We start from the raw sequence: 19,738 nt of genomic DNA, 5'->3' as shown, positions 1-19,738 counted from the left end.
TAAGCTTATAGAACATTTGTGTTTTGATTGCTAAAGAGTGTCATTCCAAGAAATGTAATCTGAAAATCCGATATCGGATGGTAAAATGTTATATCCACTCTATTCTTCTTTATGGTGTCGAAGTCTGGACTGTTAATGTTGACTTAATGAGAAAACTGGAAGCTTTTTAGATGTGGCTTTTTACGAGAATTTTGAAGATACCATGGTCCGATCATATTACGAACGAAATGGTATTACACAGAATGGGAAGAGACAGAGAACTTTTGACCACCATTAATAGGCGAAAGACAGCATATTTGGGGCAAATACTTAGAAATGATAAGTACGAGTTGTTGCAGCTGATTATGAAGGGTAAAATTGAAGGAAAAAGGGGTCCTGGTAGACGACAAATATCCTGGCTGAAAAACATTCGCGACTGAACCGGGTTAAACACAGACGCTCTTAAGAAAAGCAGAAGATAGAGACGAATTTGCAATGGTTATAGCCAAGCTTTATTAGTGGAGAAGGCACTAGAAGAAGAAGAAGAAATGTAAATCGATTTGGTTGTTAATACACAATTGATGATGGGTGAAGAAGATTAATTATATTGTCAGATCATCCGAAAAGTAACCAAAAACAACACAAGAAAGAAAAAAAAGTTAGCGGAAATAGGTCAAATATTAAAAATGATCGAAGAGCTAGCAACGGATATAAAAGACATCAAAAGCAAACAGTGTATTAACTGAGTGTCTCTTCTGTTACTCTAGGTATTTATAATTGGATTTATAAAATTATTTATATTTTCTTTTTTATCCGACTCTCTTTTAGGGCATGAGGTATACGAAAAGAAATATTATTTTGTTTTATTTCCATGGATCAACACATTAACTATTCAAAAGATCCTGGTAGTGGTAACCACTTTCGGGAATTGTTCAAAATTTGGTGGAAGTGTCCTCGATGTAGTGTAATGCTGGCTGCATAACTTAGTTTTAGAGAAAATTACGTAATCTATGGTAGGAGAACTGAATTTTATTATCGAAATGAATTGAATTCCAAAAATTAACCGTAAAAAGCAAGATAGACCACCAATCATTATAGTGTAAACTAGTTCTATAGAGGATATCGTAGGGATACAGCAATCGTTATGACAAATTAGAATACACTGATGGGAATACAATATTAAATTTGAGCTTCAAAAAAATCTTGAGATATGATAAATAAAAAAAATACAGTGTGCATTTACAAATTCGCATACTTAAAAATCTGTATAAACATAAAATGGTGCAGATCGAATAGTTATACTGAAAACTTAAAGCAAATGGAAAAAAATCACAAGAAAATATGGTAACCACAATGACTTAAAACTGATAGTTAGGTATATGACAATGAAATATAATGGTAACTAATGAAGAAGGTCATTTAAAAATTTAGCATATACTTTGAAAAAATGTAAAATTAATGCTGCGACGATTCAAGAGACCAGCAATAAAGGAACTTTTGCTTTTAAGTTTTAAACTAAGGATTCTTTAATAAGGCTATTAAAGACATGTTTTCTTGACGTTTCAATTTCCACTTTGGAAATCACAAAATACAAACATTAATGTTAGAAAATTAATTCTTGTTAGAAAAGCTTAGTAAGTCATAGATTTTGAAGCGATATCAAGTCGTTTATGTCTTACAATCTCAGAGTAGGATCTGAATTTTCTACAGAATTTTTATATTTTTCAGTTTACACAGCTTTATAACTGATTTTTATAGTCTAAATTTTAGTAGATAGCTTGTCTAGTTGCACAATGATCACAAATTTTAAATCAAAATTATTGTTTAGTCCATTATTTTAAATTTTTAACTTAAGTATGCATTTTTGGTTGCATAATTAACAGAAACCAGTCTTAAAATAATCAGCAGGAGAGATTAGTTGTTATAAATTTAAATTCAAAATAAATCAACCTTTGTCTCCTTATACACCATATTAGAGTTATATCTAAATCTAATATTTAAGATTGATAATTAGAATGTCTAGATGTATACTGCCATAGTTACAGGCCGAAACGCGAACAAATAAGATCGGAACGTACGTGAAGTTTGCCTCATTTTAAATTGCTCAGTGCGGTAGTAAACATGAACTTGGAGGTGATTTTATTTGTATTTTTTGGTGTTGTTTTAAATTACAGTACCGCCACAGTAGTCCATAAAAGATTTGAGTACAAATATTCATTCAAACCTCCATACCTAGCCCAAAAAGACGGGTCAGTGCCGTTTTGGGAATATGCTGGAAGTAAGTACTTCAAAATTTTTTGGTACACGTATGATTTTTTTTACTAAAAAATGTCACGGAGCGCGTGTTCTATCTCTTTTTGCTTATATCTAAGAAGCGAGACGGAGATAACACGTATATGAATTTATGTCAAAATACAAAATGTACACGTATATAACCAAAAAATCCAGATGTTTTATATAAAAACTACTCAAAATTGTATGAAAGTTATAATTTTAAACACGTTAAATGTTTTGTTTCGCCTTTAAAATATTAAATAATGTTTAAGATGCTATTGCCAGTTCGGAAAACGTGCGATTGGCGCCTTCTCTAAGAAGTCAAAAAGGAGCAATATGGACAAAACAACCCATTAATTTCGACTGGTGGGATGTTGATATCTCGTTTAGGGTAACTGGAAGAGGCAGAATTGGAGCTGATGGATTAGTAAGTACATTTTTTATTCCATATTGATTTTTAACGTAGTGAGTTCTAACTCACTAAAATGTTTCCATATCATTATAAAGAATGAAATAGAGACAGCTAACAATGCTTTTTTTATTAAGCAAGTTTTGTAGTTGACCTTTCATCACATATCTCTATTATTTTGGTATTTGCACCTAGATTCTTCATCTTATGTATCCGTAAATGTTTTGCCTTTTTTATCAGTCCATAGTAGTATAGTGGTTCATATTTTCACTAATATCCACTGATAATCTACAAACATATTTACTGTGTAAATATGTTTGTAGATTGTGCATTCTTTTCGTTTTCTATTACATACAGATTAGATTCTCCAAGTGCCGTCTCTTCTAGGAAGTTTGGTTTAACAATTTTAATTCCTGAGGCTGCTGCAAGAACTGCTAGGTTTCCCAAACAAAAGACACTTTTCCTCCAAATATTTTCTACCCTATCCTAATGATTTAATACTTATTAATATATTTTCTGGCCATGTATGTAAAATATTATTTTCTGTGGAATAAAAAAAAAAGAAAATCCACAATTCCTGGCTTGAACATTGTTCCAATTGTTTGCCACAGTTGTTCAAGGCTGTATTATATAAATTCTCTCCAAGTTTGTTAATTTTCATTTAATAATAACATAAAAATATTGATTGATTGATATTAATGTATTTGATGTATATTTTATGATAACTCTAATTTTGTATCACAAATAATAAATAGATTCATTATCACTGACATTTATTTGCTGTCTATTTATGATAATTTTAATTTTGTTTTGTTTTAGGCATTTTGGTACACCCAAAATAAAGGCTCATACACTGGCGAAGTGTTTGGTTCTTCAGATCAATGGGTTGGATTAGGTTTATTTTTTGATTCATTTGACAATGACAACAAACATAATAACCCATACATTATGGCTGTGTTGAATGATGGAACCAAGCAGTTTGACCATCAAAAGTAAGTAGGACATATTTAAATAGATTTGACTAAAACTAATATTCCATTTCCTAATACTGAATACATCCTCTATTAGTTTTAATTGAATGTCCCTTCAGTTGATAGCAAAAAGTTTTAAAAGAAATTAAAAATTAGTAAAGTTGTTTATGTTTTTCCATACAGATGAGTTACAAATATAATATTTTTTAGATCATTAAGTCCTTTTCTACATCAGTTTCTAATTTTCTGGGATCTTTATTTGCTTATAGAAGACCAGTGTTATCGGCATACAGATACAACATGGACTCCAGGAGTAAATTTAATATTAAATTCATATAAATCAGGACAAGTGTTGGTCCCAATTTAGACCATTGAAGAACTTCACATACAATATCTTCTGCTACACTTGGCACATTGCTATATAGCACTTTTTGTATCCTGCAATTCAAATAGTCCCTTATTCAAACTAAAGCCATTCCAGGTATTTGTACAGCTTATGACAGCATTGGAAACATTTTAGCACTAATATTCTTCTTAACATGCCATACACCAAAGTGCGTAGGTGACTATCTCATTACTAGAATTCTGTTCTTGGCGGCGTGACACAGCTCGCCTGTATTGTGTATTCCTGTCCATTCTTTAATATTCCTTAACCAGGACCAGCACTAATATGGAAACAACTAATTATAATGGTTTTTGTCAGAGTTTGATAAGATAATAGAACAAGCCAGTGTAAAGAGATTTACACTGTTTTAAAAACCAATAAATTTCCTAACCCCATTTCATGAAATGATCATGGCAGATCATAAAATCAAAATTTGTTAAATAAAAAGACTCTAAACATACCCACTGATAGTGTACATAACATTATAAATGATCCTTAAGGTGTTAAAGGAATTTGATCAGAACAGTTCGTTATTTTGATGATATAAAACGAAAGGATTTCTGTTGATTCGTGATTTTTAATGACAGATAAGTAAATTTCTACATGCCAGGGACAAAGAAATAGTTAAAGCAGTACCCAATCTAACTTTTCTTTAAAAAATGTAAAATCTTATATGGATACATGAATTTTAACTGCAACTAAAGTCATTTTTGTGCAAAAAATCTTAAACCATGATCTAGTTATTTTATACATGAACATTTTGTACATTATTTCTTTCTTATTTTATGAGGCCATCTGATATTGTAGACTTGCACAGTATAGTGCTAATTTAATAGGCCTCTTCTTTGTATGTCTGAGAGATGACAAACTATGTTTTTCTTTCTTCTTTCTTTTACTATATCCACGATAAACAAAATGAAAAACAAATTTACAATATGAATAATATTTTGTTGATAAACAAACAGCTTTAAATGTATTTATTTATACAGCAAGAGGAAGTAATTTACATTTTGTTAAAAATATTTTTAATATACCAAAAATAAAACATGTTGTTTCAGTAATTTATTTACATTTGCAAAAAATAAATGCTAATATTAAACATAGAATAAAAAGTTATTGTCATTCAAATATATCTAATTGTTCTAAATCTAAATAATCTACTTGTCTAATTGTTATCTTACTTTTTATATGATTTCTATTTTTTATTTTATTTAGAAAGGTACTAAAGATTTTAATTACATTCTAAGATGTTACATTGTATAAAAATGGTAATACAACAGCAGTTAAGCCTTCTTTTTGGAGTTTTTGGACAAAATATTGGGTAGTACTCCACCTTGATCAGTTCTTGGTCATTTTTATAAACAGTTGTAAATGCTCAGGTGTAATGAGGATCTTCTATTATCTCTCATTGTGTTTCCTAGAAAATCTGAAACTAAATATTTAATTAAAGCTAATTATACAAGAACTCTACCATCAAGTTTTTCAGATAGTTGATATTGCTCCATAAATAATGAATACAACCAATGAGAAACTATAAACTGTCACAATTTGATCGAGATTTTGCTTTTCTCTTTACTATATCTTCTTACCAATGTTTACAAATGTTACTTTTAACTTTTTACTTACTTTGATCTCGGACCTATAGGATCCATATCCCATTTTTCTAATAGTTAATCAGTGATTTGACCAGTTCACATAATTATATTGCAATTTTTAATAGTACATGTTTAGAACATGTTCTAGAAGTTTAATTCTTTAGTTTTAAATAACTCACAAATAGTATTTAATATATTTAACACTGCTTTTTTGCTTCAGCACAATTTTAATTTGAAGCACAAGAGCCTATCAGGAAAACTGCCAGTTATTTTTAAAATGAAAGAAGCTAAACAAAAGGTGGACAGAAGAAAATAGCTGCCTTTTCTTCAAGCAATGAAAATGCTGTTAAAGCTTCTTTTTTGTCAGTTTAAAATTAGCCAAGTGTAGAAAACCCCATACAATTGGGGAAATACTTATCTTGCCAGCTGACAAAGACATCGTAAATTGTGTTTTGGGAAAAAGACAGCCAAAAAATTGAATTCCGTTTTACTTTCTGATAGTACATTTAGTCGTAGAATACTTGAAATGGTCAATGATGTTAAGTAAACCATCATAGAACAAAAGCAAAGTCCAGTATTTTTTTTGCCTTGCAAGTGAACAAAAGTACTGTTGTAACAAATGTTTCCCAGTTAATGGTATATTGTCGCTTTTTTGCATGGAAATGAAATAAAAGAAGAAATATTTAATAAAGTAAATGATTTTATTACAAAACATGGTTTAAATTGGCTGAAGTGCGTGGGGGTATATTCAGATAGTGCATGTGCAATGACAGGAAAACATGGAGGCATTGTAATAAGAATTAAAGCAGTCGCACCGGAATGTGTCTTTATTCACTGTAACATAGACAGACAAGCTTGGGCAGCTAAATGCCAGTGAATTCAAGGCTATTTCGGCTTTTGTGTTCCGAAATGGGAAGTTGGCTCATATATACAGAGGTTAGGTGGCTTTCAAGAGGAAAAGTGCTATGTAGATTATTTAAGCTTCGTTCGAATTTCAAATATTACTAGCCAAACAATATCATGAACTGAAAAACAAGTTTATTGATGAAATTTGGTTGTGCCAATTAACATATCTCAGTGATATATTTATCAAACTTCTTATTATGCCATCTTCTAACGAAGTTTGGCAATTATTTCTTTAAACGCTTCCCTATCTTTTGCAACATGAAAAATCTGTTCAACACTGAGGTTAGTCCAATCTCTGATATTCCTCAGCCAAGATCTTCTTTTTTCACGAGCATTTTCTTCTTCTGTCATAAGCTTTCTGTCATGTCCAATTCGTCTTAACACTTCTTCATTTGAGATTTTTGCAGTCCAAGGAATTGGCATTTATTAGACTAAACGAATTGAATATGAGTTTACTAGGCAAACATACAACTCGCTTTGTTATTATTGATATTTAATATAATTTATTTATTTAATTTATTTTTTTTTTTTCAGTGATGGAATCACCCAACAACTGGCTGGATGTTTGCGCGATTTCCGTAACAAACCCTTCCCTACTCGAGCGAGAATAGAATACTACCAGAACACCTTAACAGTCTTATTCCACAACGGCAGAACCAACAGCGAAGAAGACTATGAAATGTGTCTTAGAGCTGAAAACGTCGTTTTACCCAAAGGAGGGTATTTCGGTGTTTCAGCCGCCACCGGCGGACTCGCCGACGATCACGACGTTATACACTTTCTTACCAGTAGTCTACACACACCAGATCAAGTACAACAGAATCAGTTCCAAGGAGAAGAACAACAGAAGCTGCAGCAAGAGTATCAAGACTACCAGCAGAAGTTGGAGGCGCAAAAGGCTGAATATAAGAAAGAACATCCAGATGTGGTGAGTATTTGTAATCTTTTCTTTTTTATTTTTCTCCTATATTTATAATTATAGTATAACTTGCTACATCCGGATCAATGTGGCGACCGACTGATCCGGATATGAAAAAATCCGGATATCAAGACTATTTAAAAATATGTAGCTGTAAACGGCCTGAAATTCTTACAATACATAGTTTATAGCGTTTTAGGCATTTAATATCAGCACTAAAATACAATACATACATACATTACATAGATAAGAAAGGTAAAATAAAAACCTAAACATTATAGAATTTTCAAGCTGTATTTCTGGTCTTATAAACAAAAATTAAACATTTATAAACTTAGTACATACATACTATATGCTCCATACTAAAAACAAAATGTAACACAACTTACACATTGGTAAGTGTAAGGCTTTTTCTTTTAATATAGGCCCTGAGATTGGTAATCCCTGCTCCCTCCTCTGGGTGAACCAAAGATACAAATACTAATTGATTTGATTGTTAGGGGCTTTTTTCATCATTTTCAGTTTCTTTATCCCAGTTTATCCCAGAACCCTGCTATGAGCATCATTTTTTAATTTTGTTTCTAGATTTTTTCCAGTCACTCACAGTGCTAGTCCCTACACCCATCTCAACAGCAATCTTCTTAGCCGTTTCACCAGCATTTAGCCTCTTCAACGCACGAAACTTTTCTTCCATTGTTACAACATTTTTCTTCCTTTTATCGGCCATATTACTACAAAAACGATGGACAAACAACGATCACAATGTCAATTAGGTACGAATATTAAAAATTTCACGCCAAACAATTTTCACTACTCAAGAACAGACAAAGACTGAGAGAAAATACAGACCTATAGTCAGAGAAAGTCAAAGTGGTAGAGACTAGAGAGTCATTCAAGATCACATACCACGCTAGAAATACACCCATTCGTATAGAACTACATAGGCGCGGAGCCGTTCATATCTTCGAAAAATTTGTTCCGCGATCTGTCTGGATATGGGGAGGTCCGGATGTGGCAAGTTAGACTGTATTTAAATTGAAAAATGATTCCTTTTAAAATAAACCATTTCCAAAGATTTAAATATAAACTTGGAGTGAGTCTGGGAGAATAGTGGAGGAAATGTGAATTTAGAGAAATGAAAAGTGAAATTACAACTTCGACATTGTCAATAGATTTGTAAATTGACCAAAAAGAAAATTTTACAAAGTTTTGTTATATTTTGTGGCACAAAAAATATAGAAAACCATTATTGTGTGTACTAGCACTTTCTTTGAAGAGATTTAACTATTTGTTAGGACCATTCTATGTTTGAAGCAGTACTGGGCATCTCAGATTTATGCAGGGAAAAGGCTTGGAAGAAGATAACTTTGGGAAGTTTGGTTTGATTATATTGGGTTAGGTTTTCAGCGTTGGCGAGTGATTAGCTGCATTATTTATTCTTGTCCTAGTTCAGTCATCAATCGCCCTTTTACACTTTATCAGTGTACCAATCTTTTTGTCATCTTATCCGTTTTCTTGGTAGCTCTAATTCAGAAATTCAATCTTTCAGAAAGAACCGGAAGTCGAGGACTGGTACGAATCGGATTCACAAAGGGAGCTCCGTCAAATATTCCAAGGCCAAAACCAAATTTACGAGGTACTCAGAGAACTGAACAAAAAAATTGACGAAGTCGTCGGGCGACAAGAAAGAACGATGAGTTTGATATCTCAGCAAGCTAGCATGTTGCAAACGGGCGGAGCACCTCCACCGCCGCCGGGCGCGGCTCCTGTACAACCCGGCGAAACCATCAGAAGGCACGAAGTGGATGCTTTGTTCAACAACCACAATCTGATTAGTGGTTACCTACAAGAACTCAAGTAAGTTGTTAGCAGTCATTTTTATTGTACTTTTCTATTAAAAAATAAGTGTATTAGGACTCTAAATTTTTCATACATATCATTTTTTTCCCAGACAATTCGTTCTCGAAGTCAAAACTCGAGCCGATACGATCTTGAACAACCAAGCGAAACAACCGACAGCTCAAGTGCAGTCGGTAGGATACGATACTCAATCATTGATCTCAGAAATGCGAGATGGACTCAACCATGTCAAGCAGAACATCGCGCAACTGTCACTGAAAACGCCGACAGCCCAAGCATGTCCGACAGTAAGCTGTATATCCCTCACGGCTGTACTGGCCATCGCGGCGGTACAATTAGCTATTATTTTAGCCTATAATATTTATAGGTAAGTACAATTTTAGTATATTTAATAAGTAAAGATTTTCAGTGCCCCCTTTTCTAATAGGTCTACTAGACAGCGATAATAAAATTATATATCTGTGATTATTTCTCAAAGAACAATCATCATAATGCACCATTCGAATATATTCGTTAATTCAAAAAGCATATTAATATACAGATATTGGTAGTTAAAATAGGGCGGTTTCTGAACCACATGGATTTTCCAAATTTAATCCACACACAAGGATTGTCATTTTAAATAAGAATCCTGAAAACTATAAAACCTAATGACACACTTCCAGGTAGACATTAAGCTTGTCTTTTAAACAGGGGCGTGCGGTGAAATCTAAAACAAGGGAAGCAATTTATAAAAAAAAATGTAAAAACTCACCTATTTATAATGTAATTCAATTCTTCTACCATTTTTCGCAAACTCGTCTATAACTTCATTGTAAAAACTTGGATATTATGACATTTCTTTAACCAGATTATTTTTAATCGCCAAAAGGGAGAGATTGCCAACATTAGAGAGTCGAACTTGTCCCTGTCGAGTTTCTTAAGTAGGTAAGTCTTTATTCGTTTTAGTGTTGAAAAACTACGTTCTACAGTAATAATTTCACTACCTTCGAATATGCTTTGTCCAAAGAAGTTATTTTTAAAAACGTTAGTAACTCACTGGCATTATTTTTTGTGTCAATGTCCTCAGTTTCGTATAAAGCTGTTAGCTCCGAACGTAATGAAATCCAATCAAAATATTGTCCATAAAGGCGTATCAAAGATTTTATTTGTTTTTCAGGAAAATGTGTGTTTTTAAATGCATGAAAATTGCACAGCTCAAGAAAGTCTAGGTCATCAAAATTCTTAAACCTATTTTCCATTTGTTGGCATATTTGGTCTAAAATCTGATAATATAGTCGACGGTAGCACATGCATCATTCCAGCATTTTTCAGTCTTTTTGTTAATAACATTTTTAAATTCGTTAATTTTTTTTTATACAGGAGCCAATATCGTTTATCTTACATTATAATAAATTATCTGAGAATGGAAATATTTCAGAAAAAAGCAAGATTAAAAAATTAAAATTAAAATCATTTTTTTTTACTTCCAAAAAAACTATCCAAAAATCTTCTCGAGGTATTTATGCTTTCTGTATCCCACTTTTCACCATTATCCAAAACACTCTCAAATAATTCAATTAAAGAATCGCAGTGTTCTAAGACTGTTAATACTAGTCTGCCGTTATAATTCCATCGCGCCACTGCAACTTTTGGTAGTCTTCATTTTACAATTGTATGTAAAGCTTGAGTTCGTTTAGATAATTTAGAAAGATTCCACTTAAAGTTGCAAAAAAAAACTTTACATTCTTTGATCTGTATGATCGATTGGGATAAAACTAAGTTTGGTTTGTGGGCAAAACAGTGTATAAATATCGCACTAGGACATGTTTCTCGCACTTTCAATTGTAGACCCCCCAAATGCCCAGCCATAACCGCAGCGCCTTCATAACTTGGGCAATTAGCTTGTCATTACCATTAATGGATTTTAAAAGTTCACAAACAATTTTATATAATGCGTCTGCCGTTCTATCTTCTGATACATTTATAAAACCTAAAAATCTTTCCTGTCTAATTCTGGAGAGCTGGCTAAAATTGGTAACATCAGTGATTTCATCTAAAATAATTGCAATGAAGCGTGTTTGTTTAATTTCATCAATTATTTTGTTTTAAACAAGGATCGTACTTAGAAATTAGTGAAATAAGATCCATGTAATTGGCCTATTCATTTTTTTTTATAATTAATATGGAAACATAAAAAACACACACCGTCAATAAGGCTTTACAGTACGTCCCTATTTTTATCAACTAATTCATTATGTTTTTGATTACTCACTTTTAATGAATTATCTAAAGTGTGTTCTATTCTATTTTTTCCAAAAACTTTCTCTTTGTTGACGGCCTGCAAGTGAGCTTTAGACATGACATGTCGTTTCACTACCTCATGAAAATTGTTTAAATCGCCAAAACCACTATGATTCCAAACACCATTTTCATTCACAAAGAGCAAACAACACCAGCAAAAGAGTTTATTCCTAAATTTACAACCAGGTAGCCTCTCGTATTGTTCATAAGATTTTTCCGAATTAAAATGTCTGTTGAAAGTTTTTATTTTGGTAGTGAGATTTTTCATTTCAGTCTTCGGCCTACCTTTAATTAAAAAAATAATTACTATTTAAATGGGAATAAGCCACAATTAAAGGTTAAAGCACGTTTATTGACGTTTCAATTTCCACTTCGGAAATCGTTCTCAAAATACAAACATTAGTAAATTAAACAAATTTTGTTTTTTTGTTACTTGGTGAAAAATTCTTCTATTAATTTAATTTTATCTGACTCATTTATATTGACAATTCAGACATACATTATACATTTTAAAGTAGACGATTTTAAAATGATATTGCCAATATTGTTGAGTTGCGTTCCTGGGATGACTACTTAATTAAAAAAACAGTAATACCTCAGCTTCTTTTATCAATTATTTTATTATTTTTATTAATAATAATAGTAATTTTTATTATCATTTTAGGTCAGATTGTTTTAATATTAAAACTAAAACAAAATAAAAGATAAGAACAGTTGATTTAAAAATATTAAAACTGTTGATCGAAGACAGCTGTAATATTATCGTTTTCCCTATTCGTGCTATGTAAATATAATATAGTACCTTTATTAATTATGTTCAATTTTTTACCAAAATTTAACGAACTGAAGCGTTTCTCTAATAACAAACATAATACACATTTACACACTACAGCTGATTCCACAAAATCAGTCGGCGAAGACGCCATTGTCAAACGATGTAGTAAATTTAAATTCGCCAAAACTTTGTATTCAATTGCCACAGTTGCTTATAAAGCGACAAATACGGTCAACTTAACCTTCGCTTCTCAGTGCATAATCAACTCGGGTTATTTTTACATAAGGCCGGAAAAGCAACTTTGAACGTAGATTATCCCGAAATAACTCCGACTACCAACGTAGAATTACGAACAGGAAAGCTAAAAGTATGCGCAGGGTCGGAACGAGCTCGCTGCTCGTTCTACATAATTCTCGTATGCAGCTTAAAAGGCTGCTTATATGTGTGTTGGTTAAATTTTTTTTTTTAATTGTCTGTTACTCAGCTAGTACGCTATTACTACGGAAACCTAGGGAAGTAATGCTTTCATGCACAGCACGCCCATGCTTTTAAATAAAGTGGCTTAAATAACAACTTTACGAGCAGGTATCTCAACAGAAAAACGAACTTTTTAAACTGGTTTTTTATTTGAGACAAAGTATTAAAAGCAGACATAAATATGTTTTCAAATTTTAATTATTAATTGTCATAGAACTAATAAAGGATTATTGGTGGTGTGTTACAACTTTAACAAGGTTTATATAAACAACAATACAAATAAACAATAAAATTGTGTTTCTATATGTGTCTTTATTGGCAAACATAAGCGTGCTTTCAGGTTAGATGCTCAAGGCAATGTCATTGTTTATAGAAACATTCTGAACGTTCTTGTAATTAGGAAATTTACAAGATCCATATGGACATTCAGATACAGGTCCGGATTTTAACTTATCTTATTTTTTCTATTTTAAAAAAATCTAAAATTATACTTTTCTTTGTTGCAGGGACAACAAGGACAACAGTAACAAGAAATTTTATTAGGCTGGATGCGGATAACTCTTGAGATTAAATTTTTGTGTTAACAGTGGCGGGGTAATTAATTTTTTAGCGACATTCTGACATTTTACCAAACGTATTTATTATGTGAACAAGAGAATCGTCTTCCTGTATTTTATAGTTTAACGTTTTTTGACATGTAACAAATTTTTAAATGTAATTTCCGTTCTCTAGCAATTTTAATTGACAAAAGAAATTACTTAGGGCAAGTGGCCTAAATGGAATGGGTTGCTTTTTAGCAAAGGTAGGAAATACCTTTAGAATTGGTAGTTTTGACTAAAAATTTAATAAATCGAAGATAAAAGACGCGTTTTTCGCTGTATGTTTCTGTTTGCAGTGCCGTCATATCAGTTTTGTGTTACCGTCTATATTGGCATGTTTTAATGTTTAATTTTGTTTCTGTGAACTGCAGTACAGTCATATTGATATCTGAAAATGACTGAAACTCGTTCAATAGATGACTAGAACTGATTTATAGTTGGAAACTGCATTTAATTGGACCTGTTTAATCACACTATCTTCATTTATTGAATTTATTTAGTCACTAAGTCGGTTATTAACAAAAATAATATGTGGAAACGAATAAATTTTCCATAACTTTCTTTTATTGAGCTGTTTCTTGTGCTCTCTTTTATATTTTTCCTCTCTTTCATTTTTTTCTCTCATTTTGTTCTTGTAGTCCAACTTTAAATATCGGGTGATTTTTGTTAACACATTTTTTGTGTTTTCAAACAGTTTTATATGTAAAAAAATTAGTAACTTAATAAAGAATTGAGGTTTTGTTACATTTATTTTTATATTTTCTTACCTTAACCAAATTTTATAATGTGTCTGGAGTTCCCCAGGATGGTTTATAACGATAATATAACATTGCGAAGATGTCTGGGTGATTTTTTTTTATTTTACAACAGGAAATAGTCACATGTGGCTAAATCTGGCGAACATGGTGGTGCTCGATGAAGATGCAGGCCTACTGGTGTAATTTGGCCTGTGCAGTCTGAAAAAAATGTAATAAACTCGTCCACTAGATGACTAGACGTGATTAATACAGTTGAAACATACCTTTCATAACAATATCTTGGTTTATTGAATTTATTTAGTCACTAATTCTTGTATTAACAATACAATTTGTGAATACGAACGAACATTCCATAACATTATTTTACTGAGCTGTTTGTTTTGCTCTCTTTTATGTTTTTTTTTTTTCACATTTTGTTCTTGTTGTCCAACTTTTAATATCGGGTGATTTTTGTTAACACATTTTTTGTGTTTTCATACATTTTTAGATGTTTTATATGTAAAAAAATTAAATTGAATAAAGAATTGAGGTTTTGTTACATTTATTTTTATATTATCTTACCTTAACAAAAAAAAATTCGTTGGGAGTTCGCCACGATGGTATACAACAATAGTTTGACATTATGAAGATGTCTGTTTTCGGTCATTTTTTTTTTAAAGTGGTCACAGAAAATAGTCACATAATGATAAATAGAGTGAATATCATCATTATTGGTGCTACAGCCCTATAAAAGAGCCTCGCCCTTCCCAAGTCTATTACGCCAGTCAGTTCTATCCATTGCCAACTGTTGCCAGTTTGCTGCGCCTATTTGTCTACCATCTTCATCTACACCATCCCTCCATCTGAGTTTTGGTCTACCCCTTTTTCTACTTCCCACAGGTTGTGACATAAGGATTCTTCTAGGAGGGTCGTTCTGCTGTGATCTTGCCAGATGTCCTGCCCATCCTAGTCTTCCTATTTTTATAGAGGATACTATATCCTTACCACCAAATATATGTTTATATCTGTGATATATCTCGTAGTTGTACCTCCTTCTCCAAACACCATTTTCACAGATGCCACCAAATATTCTTCTCATGATCCTTCGTTCAAATATAAGCAGAGATTAATATAAGAGATTTTCATCTGCCTTGGAAATGGTCCATGCCTCCGACCCATATGTCAACACTGGTTGTATAAGGGTTTTGTATATGGTTATTTTTGTTTTTTGGCTTAAGTTTCTGCTTCTCGTATGTCTACTCAGTCCAAAATAGCATTTGTTTGCTAGGATTATTCTTCGATTGATTTCTTCCGTCATGACGTTCTCCTTGGTGATCAGGGAGCCTAAGTATGTGAATTTGTCCACCACTTCAAAGGTAGAATTATCAACCGTGAATTGGTGGCCGATGTTTCTGGCTCTATTGTTGGGTGTTGATGCCATTATCTTAGTTTTATTTTCATTTACTTGCAGGCCCATATTTTTTGAGGCGTTTGACAAGGTGGTATACATTTCTTCTAGCTTGCGTGTTGTGCGGGCAACTAGGTCAACATCATCTGCATATGCCAAAATTTGGGATGATTTATTAAAAATGTTTCCTCTGCTGTCTATTTGGGCATCCCTGACAGCCTTTTCCAAAGCTATGTTGAAAAGGAGACATGCCATCGCATCTCCCTGTCGCAGCCCAACATGCGTTTCAAATGTCTGTGATTGTTTGCCCTGTATTTCGACTTTGCAAACAACTTTACGCATTGTAGCCTTAACCAATCTTATCAGTTTATCGGGGATGTGGAATTCATCCATGGCTTCATACAATTTATTTCTTAGGACACTATCATAGGCCGATTTAAAATCTACGAAAAGATGGTATGTGTCGATATTGAATTCATTGGTTTTTTCCAGTATTTGCCTTAGCACAAAGATCTGGTCTGTTGTTGATCGACCAGGCCTAAAACTACTTTGATATTCGCCAAGAAGCTCCTCTGAATATTCGCTCAGGCGGCCATATAAAATACGCGAAAATATTTTGTATGCTGTATTAAGGAGGGTTATTCCCCTACAGTTTCTACATTCTAATTCATCGCCCTTTTTGTGTAGCGGGCAAACGATCCCAATACACCACTCTTCTGAGATTTATTCCTCATTCCAGGCTCTCAGTGAAATAGAGTGAATATGGTGTCTGATTAATTTATATCGCTATTGGTGTAATTTTGACCGTGAAGTCGGTAAAAGTGTAATAAATTCGCCCAGTGGATGTGAGTAATATGGAACTACTATTTGAACATGATTCTAATAACAATATCTTCATTTACTGAATTTATTTAGTCACAAATTCTGCTATTAACAAAAAAAAACATTGAAAACAAATAAACATTCCATAACTTTCTTTTAATTAATAAGCTTTCATTTCCTCTTTTTTGTCTCATTTTCTTCTTGTTTACCAACTTTCAATGTCCTGTGATATATTCAACACACTTTTTGTGTTTTAATACATTTTTAGATGTCTTATTTGTTTGGCTGTATTTGTAGGATCTTATCGACCAATTTATTTTATATGACAGTTGCACCAAAATTAGGCAACCTACAATTATTCGTTACAGTGTTACCAGTTTCAATATTTTTTTGAATTTTATCTAATGGAAGAATATGATCATGACTCACATGTATGACAATTTCATTTGAAAATTGTCCACATCAGAGCAGATAAAGGTTCCCTTAAGGCAATGGGAAAGAAGAAAGATTCCCTTGTGCTTAAAATTATTACCTCACTGGTTTGAGAGAAATGCCATTCATGGTAAAGCAATCTGTACACATAAAAGAAAACAGTTAGTTTTAAAATCATTTAATTCATTACAATGACTTAAAATATAAATATTTTTCGGATAAAATTTACGTATATATATATAATATTTTAATACAATGTATAAATACATATAAAGGAATGATATTGAGATACACAATATTTTGCATACTGCATTTTTAACTTAAAAAATATTTTTGTTGAATAATAATATATTGCTTCGATTTATATTTAGGTGAAACAATAAATCTAAAGAGATTTCATGGTTAAAATATAGTTATTTAAAAAGATTAAGCAATTTCTATTAAGAAAACACAAAATATGTTTTTTACATTCCCATCTCTGATGCAGAAATATGAAAAATGATATTTATTTTCATAACAAATACTAAAATTTGTGGATAATAAAAATTCTCATAGGTATCGACATTTAAAAAGGGCCAGCAAAAACTGATACAAATTCACTATTTTAACAAGTTTTTTTAACTTTCGTCTGTTTCCTCAGGTGGAATTTCATAATTGATTAATAAGAACTATTATATGAACCTTATCAGTGATCAAAGTACCTTTTTTTAATAAAGTTTAACTGAAATGGATGAAATAACCCTTTTTGACATTAATATTACTAAATAACACACCGAATGTTTCTTATTTGTAGTATTTGCTATAAAAACTGTTGTCTTTTTGACCTTAGGTCGTCTGGGCTGATTGGATTCCATACTAACCTATTTTAGTGATATCTATTACACAGCCCAACATTGCTTTAATTTTGATGCAAGAAAAAAGCAACTGCGTTAAAATAATGTAAATGTGTTGATACCACAAAATAATCTAGGCTAACTCCCTTTTTTTGCTACATTTCTGTAGATAATATAATAGAGTAATTCTGATGATTGTTTTTGGATTCAGTACATCTAAATTAGTAGAAAACAAGCAAATATCTCTCGCATCAAAATTTGTGTTGACCAGTGCTATTAAAAACATTTTCTTTGTTTTTGTATCACAGCCCTAATTGATTTAAAACAGCCCCGTTTATTTTTTTGATGACAATTTATGTTTCAAAAACTGTATCTCATCACACTGTTTGGTAATTTTCTCATTTTGGGCTGCTAGATGTTCAGTCATAGCATCCAATTGAGTTTTGTAGTTGTTATTTGTGGTCATCAACTCCTCGTAACTACTTTCTAAGCTACTTTTGAGCTTTTTATGTTCCAATGTCACATTTTCTAACCTAGCTGTTAATGCTAAATTTTCTGCCCATACTGTTTGGGTTTCGGATTTGAGAAGGGCATTTGACTCTAAAATTTCACTTATTTGGGACTCAAAGAAATTTGTGAGTTTGTCACTGGATTGTGGCTTTGATTTTAATAATTCACATTCTGCTTTCCACCTTTCTGCTTCACTTTGCCAGTGTTTAGCCTGAAAAAAATCAGCATTATTACACAACAGTAAAACTCACTTAACTAGAAATATATAAATGTCCTACTGATATATTCATTAAAGAAAAAAAGCAAAATGCTAAAAGGTTGTAGTCAAAGAATATACAAATGTAAACTTTGTGAAACAAGATAGACAACTTAAAGAAATTAGAAAAATGATGATCAAAGTCAACACAGCCAATTTTTTGTTATATAAAATTCTTAAAAAATAAAAATTAGTTACTATTATATACCCAAATTATTAAGAGCAACCTTCCCAAGTCTTCTATTGAACAAAAAAAATATATTTTGATAAGAAAAAAATTAACAAATGCAAGGAAAATACTTACACTCTCTTCAGAGCTATCTGAAGACCTTTTGTTTTCAGCATTGTGAAGAGATAATTTTCTAACATTTTTCTCTAACTCCTGCAATTGTTTTCTATACTTTTCTTCATCTTGATTATGTAGTTTTTCTTTATTAGTTAATTCTGTTTGGAGATTTGTGATTAGTTCATCTAAATTCTTTAGTTTTTCTCTACATTCTAATATTTCGGAATCTTTCTCAGCTATCTAAAAATACAGATAGATGAAGCATTCCTAGGGCATTAAATAAAAAAAAAATGAAAATATTTTTCAATACACTAACTGTTTCTAAGAGTATATATTAAAAAGTTATTGAGCATTAAAGTTATAGACGGTCTAAATCCGCTGTAGCTTTTGGCAAACAAAAATAATTGAGGGGCGTACATATTGTTGTATATTCATAACATCTGGTAGATCATTGCACTTACAGAGTTGAATAATTGAGCATTTTCGAGAATTTTCTTCTGCAATTCGTCATTTAATACGCTGATATCAACGTTAGGTATACTTTCGGTTGTTTTGTTCTTATTTTTCTTGCCACTATTACTAGTTTGCAGCTCTTGCTGAAGGACCACAATTCTTTTTGTTAACTGATCATTTCGAAAAGTAAGGCTTTCGATTTCTTGATCGCGTTTCCTGACGGTTTGTTCGTGATTTCTGACTTGATCTTGAAGCCCTGCTGTCTTCGCTTGTTCATCTAAGACGGCTTTTTTGAGAACAGTTGCTTGAGATCGTATCTAAAAGTTTAGTTAGGTTGAGTTGGATTTAATATATTTTTTTCGTTACGTACCTTGGAATATTCAGCAGCAAGTCTTTGATATTTTGACTCGATGTCTGTTTCCTTTTCCATATCAAAGTTTTGTAAATTCTATTTTAATTTAGTTTTCTTATAAAATCATTTCCGAAATTCAATTGTCAAAACAATGTCTGACATATATATAAATAAAAGAAGAAGAACATCTTTAGAGGGAGGGAAATATAAAAATGAA

The 19,738-nt window shown here is 31.8% G+C and overlaps 2 protein-coding genes across 2 annotated transcripts; one reads left to right on the top strand and one right to left on the bottom strand.

Annotated features, from left to right (window-relative positions):
* The first annotated feature begins 2,033 nt into the window (after nucleotides 1-2,033).
* ergic53 (lectin, mannose binding protein ergic53) lies at nucleotides 2,034-14,728 on the top strand. The gene is made up of 7 exons (XM_072534049.1): nucleotides 2,034-2,257; nucleotides 2,526-2,680; nucleotides 3,482-3,654; nucleotides 7,054-7,447; nucleotides 8,988-9,295; nucleotides 9,390-9,665; nucleotides 13,340-14,728. Exons 1-7 carry the CDS (start codon nucleotides 2,101-2,103, stop codon nucleotides 13,374-13,376), a joined length of 1,500 nt encoding a protein of 499 aa, XP_072390150.1. The 5' UTR covers nucleotides 2,034-2,100; the 3' UTR covers nucleotides 13,377-14,728.
* Nucleotides 14,729-17,025: 2,297 nt separating this feature from the next.
* LOC140443021 (uncharacterized) lies at nucleotides 17,026-19,700 on the bottom strand. Its single transcript, XM_072534048.1, has 4 exons — nucleotides 19,540-19,700; nucleotides 19,178-19,486; nucleotides 18,735-18,956; nucleotides 17,026-18,385 (listed from the first exon to the last, which is right to left on the bottom strand). Exons 1-4 carry the CDS (start codon nucleotides 19,597-19,599, stop codon nucleotides 17,999-18,001), a joined length of 978 nt encoding a protein of 325 aa, XP_072390149.1. The 5' UTR covers nucleotides 19,600-19,700; the 3' UTR covers nucleotides 17,026-17,998.
* Nucleotides 19,701-19,738: the final 38 nt, after the last annotated feature.

This window comes from Diabrotica undecimpunctata, chromosome 6 (genome assembly GCF_040954645.1).
Source record: "Diabrotica undecimpunctata isolate CICGRU chromosome 6, icDiaUnde3, whole genome shotgun sequence".
Taxonomy (NCBI): Eukaryota; Metazoa; Arthropoda; class Insecta; order Coleoptera; family Chrysomelidae; genus Diabrotica; species Diabrotica undecimpunctata.
The sequence above is the reverse complement of the archived record's forward strand: the minus strand, read 5'-3'. Positions and strand labels throughout refer to the sequence as shown.

Coding starts and splice junctions, on each gene's coding strand:
- ergic53 (XM_072534049.1), top strand. CDS start 2,101: ATGAACTTGGAGGTGATTTTATTTGTATTTTTTGGTGTTGTTTTAAAT. Junction 7,448..8,987: donor AGAAAGAACATCCAGATGTG/GTGAGTATTTGT, acceptor TCAATCTTTCAG/AAAGAACCGGAAGTCGAGGA. Junction 9,296..9,389: donor GGTTACCTACAAGAACTCAA/GTAAGTTGTTAG, acceptor TTTTTTTCCCAG/ACAATTCGTTCTCGAAGTCA.
- LOC140443021 (XM_072534048.1), bottom strand. CDS start 19,599: ATGGAAAAGGAAACAGACATCGAGTCAAAATATCAAAGACTTGCTGCT. Junction 19,487..19,539: donor TTGCTGCTGAATATTCCAAG/GTACGTAACGAA, acceptor CTAAACTTTTAG/ATACGATCTCAAGCAACTGT. Junction 18,386..18,734: donor CAGATAGCTCTGAAGAGAGT/GTAAGTATTTTC, acceptor GATTTTTTTCAG/GCTAAACACTGGCAAAGTGA.